We start from the raw sequence: 6,000 nt of genomic DNA on the forward strand, positions 1-6,000 counted from the left end.
TATACCTCACTTGTGAGGTGAACCATTACCAGTCATCAGCCATCTTTGTGCCTGGCCCTCATCACACCTGAAGTCCCATCCCCCTGAGTGCCATTGCCATCATCATCCTATGACTGCCCTACCATCGCCTGCTGTGGTTCCCTGCCCGGATCCCTGGCCCACACATCCTAGCGACCCATTACCCTCCAAAATTACTAATGGATTACTGATGGACTATTTATTCCCTATACTGGACTGCTTGAACCTTCTGATACTACAAATGACTTTACTCTACTTAACTGACCCTAGGCAGATGGGTTGGGCCCTTGAGTCGTGGATCTGTCTGAGGTTTCTTCCTATATATATCTCCAATTCTAGGGAGTTTTTCCTTGCCCCTGTTGCTCATGGGCTCTCTTTGAAGGTTTGACGCTCTGTGAAGCGCCTTGAGACATGTGTAATGTTTTGGCGCTCTATAAATAAAATTGAATTGAATTGAATTGAATTGAATTGAATTGAATTGAATGAGGGTGTGTATGAACTGATGGGTGTGTATGAGCTGATGAGAGTGTGTACCATAGACATATATATATATATATCTATGGTGTGTACGGTACCTTAGAGGTGTCATCCTGGGAGCGCTGGTAGCGTTTCCAACGGCAACCGTAGATGCCAGTGATGCAGGACAAGCACAGCTGTCTCTCGTAGACCTGCAGGGGCTGATGCTTCACCATCCTCCCTCAGTCCCACACGCACGCCACTGCGCTCGCATCCCACGCCCACCGCCGTCGCCTGGCAACACACACACAGGGATGGAGGGACAGAGGCACGCTCAGGCACGGGGTCAGGCACGGGGTCAGTCACAGGGTTCACGGGGTTCACGGTCAGTCACGGGGTTCACTCACAACCTTCAAAGCTGTGAAAAGACAAATATATAGTCCCTCTGAGAAGGTGTAGGTAGCATCTAAATAGTCCCTGTGAGGAAGTAGGCAGGTAGGAAGTAGGCGTCACAGTTGAGTGTATTTGTCACCGTGTGCAGACCAACGCACTGCGCTGATGACGAGGGACCAGATGGTCGGCCATTTTTAGCTGTTTTGTTGGGGGGGGGGGGGGGGGGGGGGAATGTCAGTAATTAAAAAAGGGATCACAGGCTTTGCCACTAACAGACGTGTTAATGATCAGGTCCTGCGATGTGGGAGATGGCCTAATTATGTTTCAGTAGACGCACTATGGATAAGGATCATGCGAACATGGCAGAGGAATTAAGGCCAACGGACTGTAAAATGTAACATAAAACCTAATCGATTATCACATCATGTCAACATAATTCGGTTAATTGTAAACAGCTTGTTCTGATGTCGGACTTCTTTTATCCACATCTCTGTGAACTTCTGAGCAGGGAACGAGCGCACGTTACAGCTATGCACAGAAGACTATTCAGTGGACACTATTCATTCTGTTGCACTCATCAGAAGATTTGATTCATGGCACTAAATCCACGTTGGTAGTCTGCTGTTGACAATGGGAGCGATAGACAAGTATAATTTGGACAAAACATTGAGCATATTAACCTCCGTTGCTCAGCCAAATGCCATAACCGCGCTTCACCGACGGCAATGAGTTGTTAACAGACATGAACCAAGATGTACAGTATAGCCCAGCAGCAGCAATCTATCCAAAATAGCACAAATTTGAAGTACTATTCATGATATGTTGTCAAATATTGAAGCTGTGGGAAATTTAGACTACATTCGACCCCATGCTGTTTCATTTGCAGCCAGGATGGAAAAATGAAACAAAACTTAAATAACTCTTGAACAGTTTTGTTCAGAGCTGTAAATGCAACTGTATTTGACAGAGGACAGATGTAGGGTGCTAGTGACAAAATATTAACTTTCAGTGTTGGACGATATCTTTGTAAATTACGTTTAGGCCTAATTACTGTAAAAAGTGTTTTATCGTCCCGTTTCTCCCCCACTTTGCGGAGATTGTCTCTTTGGACTCCGTGGCATAATAGGCCTATTCTCAACTCTTTCAGAAGCAAAGGCACTGTATGTCTGAGACCTCAGCAGCAAGAGTTTTTTTTTAATTCTGACAAGTTTGTCGCAAACAAACCCAATGCGCTGGTCTTCGTCTGATGGCCCGCGTGAGTGGTTCTGCGCCGCAACACAAGCAGCAGGTACCACATGTGCATGGGGACGTTCGCTAATGCTGAGACTGCAGGTACCACATGTGCATGGGGACGTTCGCTAATGCTGAGACTGCAGGTACCACATGTGCATGGGGACGTTCGCTAATGCTGAGACTGCAGGTACCACATGTGCATGGGGACGTTCGCTAATGCTGAGACTGCAGGTACCACATGTGCATGGGGACGTTCACTAATGCTGAGACTGCAGGTACCACATGTGCATGGGGACGTTCGCTAATGCTGAGACTGCAGGTACCACATGTGCATGGGGACGTTCGCTAATGCTGAGACTGCAGGTACCACATGTGCATGGGGACGTTCGCTAATGCTGAGACTGCAGGTACCACATGTGCATGGGGACGTTCACTAATGCTGAGACTGCAGGTACCACATGTGCATGGGGACGTTCACTAATGCTGAGACTGCAGGTACCACATGTGCATGGGGACGTTCGCTAATGCTGAGACTGCCGAGAGTTCGGCTCAGGTGTAAGTTGTATAATGTAATGCAATGTAAGCTTTATGTGTAAGAAAGCTCTGTCACAACCTGCCTGTTATAATTGACAAGTTGTCCCCCCCAAGAATGAAATTCATTCAGCAGAGGTAGGGATGTAAAAACGAGAGGGGGGGTTGATCCCCCCCCCCCCCAACAAATCGCATCCTGGCTATGTGCAGCTCAGCAGTGAAGCCCTTTCAAGGGTAGTGAACTGTGCTACTGAAACAGGCTCTCTTCAACCCAGCTGGCCCCCTCAACAGCATGTTCCCGTATCTCTGCTGCCTCCTATCACAACAGTGCTAGTTCTAAACACAGCTAGGCTAACATCCTGACCTTGGTGAAATGTTGGGCTTATACAGTACATGTGATTTAACAGATTAAGCGTTAGTGCTTGTTTGTATAACACCCACATCATGCACACTTGACCTGTGCACAGAATTATCAAAACAACATTTTCTACTTTATGCAAGACTTAAATGGGTGATCATTTTATTTTTGACATTTAGGTTACGTACAAAGTATCTCACTGGCAAAAACAGCGCATAAAAGTGTGATGCAATGTAATAAATGGTCAGTGAGTTTACTTCCAAAGGAATATGTTAGCGTACTTATCACGTCTTTACAACACAAAGTTACTTTAGAACTAGTTTGCAAGAGACAAGTCAGGAATGCTCTATCCACTGTCGTTATTAAACATTGTGAGCGTCCTTTTTTGGTGTCACTTTGGCTTTGTGCTTGAATGTGGCGTTAGTATTAATAATAACAGATCAGAATCCATTCATCTGTATGTCTTAAAACTGAGGAGTGCCTTAGATGCAAACATACAGCAGGCCTACAGTACAATGGATGCACAGATGAAAGTGTTGCTTGTATGCATGTATGCAGTAAACCTACTTTAGGCCCAGATGCCACACAAGGAGGACACAGACGGATGCGGCTGCTGACACCAAGCAATGCTGTGATTTTGGGTACTTCCACTACTGACTTCAGACCATGCACTGCACAACACACCAGGAGAAGCATTATTAAAAGCATAGCTCTCAAAAGAAGCCAGCTAGTGGGGAGGGTTATTAAAAGCATAGCTCTCAAAAGAAGCCAGCTAGTGGGGAGGGTTATTAAAAACATAGCTCTCAAAAGAAGCCAGCTAGACGTCTCTATCACACAGGGTAAGATTCACTGTAATAATGCAGGTTGTCTTGGGAACAGACAGAAATGCCTTGGCAGACAGTTCATATCTCCCCCCTGGAGGACATATATTTCGTAAGCACTTGTCTCGTCCCAACTACGGAATGAGCAGAGAGGCTGTGTGGCGATCCCTGTGCTCGTCAACATTTATACCTCCATGTGCATTAGAAAGCACATTATACCTCCATGTGCATTAGAAAGCTGTTCATTTATAATGTTGTTTGTGCTTCTTGGTTGTTGCTATGAGGATTCAAATGGTCTAAATGTGGCATTTAGGTTAGAGTATCACCATGCTGAAGTACCAGTTGAATATTACCATGCTGAACTTGCCTAACACCGGCTTGCACCCAGGACATGTTTGTGTGTTTGGACCATTCCTGATGGCATCTAATCTGGCCTGCTTCTAGTCCTGATCCAGGGCTCCAGACTAACTTTTTGTGTTGGTTGCACTGGTGCGCCTAGCTTGTTTTTTTTAGGGGCACCAGCACAAATTGTAGGTGCACCCACATTTTTCATTGCATTTGCCTTTAATGCAAAAAGGTCACCTTTTATCGCTCTCCTTTCATAATGTGAATGATTTTTAAACAATAGAAAAAGCTTGTCTTTATTTGAAACACAAAGGAATATAAGAAATATACATATTCTTTATAAAGAATTAGAAATATATATATATATATATATATATATAGGCTATATACTATATATATATATACAGTATATATAGCCTATATTTATATGTTTAGTATATAATATAATTGTTTATATATTCTACAGTATATACTGAAATTTCTGATAGTCATGACATTCATCATGAGTATTCATATTACAACTCCGCCTCTTTATTTCAGCTGTCTTGAAGCCTCCAAATAATGTAAACAAAGTAGCATAGTTGGCTAGCTTATAGTTGGACTGTTCAGTTTCCCCACGTGTGTTTCGAGGTAGGCTATAGGCCTACTTTGAATTTCAATAAAGTATCTATCTATCTATCTATCTATCTATCATACTTTTTCTCCTTGGGACAGGCCCTTTTGAGTCTTGGAGTTGGAAAACATTGAGATGATCAGTCAACTTGAATGCAAAAGTTTTATTTAATTTTTTGCAGTATGCTATGATGCTAACCGGATTTAAGTATTATTTAGCTAGTCGTCATTTCACGATTGCCAATGTGCATGTCGAGTGGCGGGTGTCCATTGAGCGCGCACAAGAGGGAGAGGGAGAGCGAGAGAAAGCGGGCCAAGGAGAGGGGGTTTACTTCTATACAGTTTGGTAAAGTTGCACACATAGTCTGAAAGCGGGCCGAGGAGAGGGGGTTTACTTCTATACAGTTTGGTAAAGTTGCACACACAGTCTGAAAGCGGGCCAAGGAGAGGGGGTTTACTTCTATACAGTTTGGTAAAGTTGCACACATAGTCTGAAAGCGGGCCAAGGAGAGGGGGTTTACTTCTACACAGTTTGGTAAAGTTGCACACATAGTCTGAAAGCGGGCCAAGGAGAGGGGGTTTACTTCTACACAGTTTGGTAAAGTTGCACACATAGTCTGCAATGAAAACTTCAGTCTCAGGTGCACCAGTGCGACCTAGAATGCGACCTAGAATTGGTCGCACTCTGGAGCCCTGTGATCTGGCCTGCTTCTAGTCCTGATCTGGCCTGCTTCTAGTCCTGATATGGCCTGCTTCTAGTCCTGATCTGGCCTGCTTCTAGTCCTGATCTGCTTCTAGTCCTGATCTGGCCTGCTTCTAGTCCTGATATGGCCTGCTTCTAGTCCTGATCTGGCCTGCTTCTAGTCCTGATCTGGCCTGCTTCTAGTGCTGATCTGGCCTGCTTCTAGTCCTGATCTGCTTCTAGTCCTGATCTGGCCTGCTTCTAGTCCTGATCTGGCCTGCTTCTAGTCCTGATCTGCTTCTAGTCCTGATCTGGCCTGCTTCTAGTCCTGATATGGCCTGCTTCTAGTCCTGATCTGGCCTGCTTCTAGTCCTGATCTGGCCTGCTTCTAGTCCTGATCTGGCCTGCTTCTAGTCCTGATAGCCTATACAGTTAACCCTCTCTGTCAAAGTCTACTCTGAGCTCCCCTGATCACAGTCTTTTGCATAAAGATGATGACGCTGTTTCAAAGGTTCATCCAATTCAACATGTTAGCTTATCCTCCAAGTGAC

General features: G+C 44.9%; 1 protein-coding gene across 1 annotated transcript in view; it reads right to left on the reverse strand.

Moving 5' to 3' along the window:
• The window catches only part of gdpd5a (glycerophosphodiester phosphodiesterase domain containing 5a), a 72,231-nt gene that overhangs the window by 53,547 nt on the left and 12,684 nt on the right, over positions 1-6,000 (reverse strand). The window contains exon 2 of the mRNA XM_062535880.1: positions 594-768. Coding sequence (XP_062391864.1) covers positions 594-710 — 117 coding nt within the window. The 5' untranslated portion in view covers positions 711-768. The remainder of the gene's footprint in view (positions 1-593; positions 769-6,000) is intronic.

This window comes from Sardina pilchardus, chromosome 5 (assembly GCF_963854185.1).
Source record: "Sardina pilchardus chromosome 5, fSarPil1.1, whole genome shotgun sequence".
NCBI lineage: Eukaryota > Metazoa > Chordata > Actinopteri > Clupeiformes > Clupeidae > Sardina > Sardina pilchardus.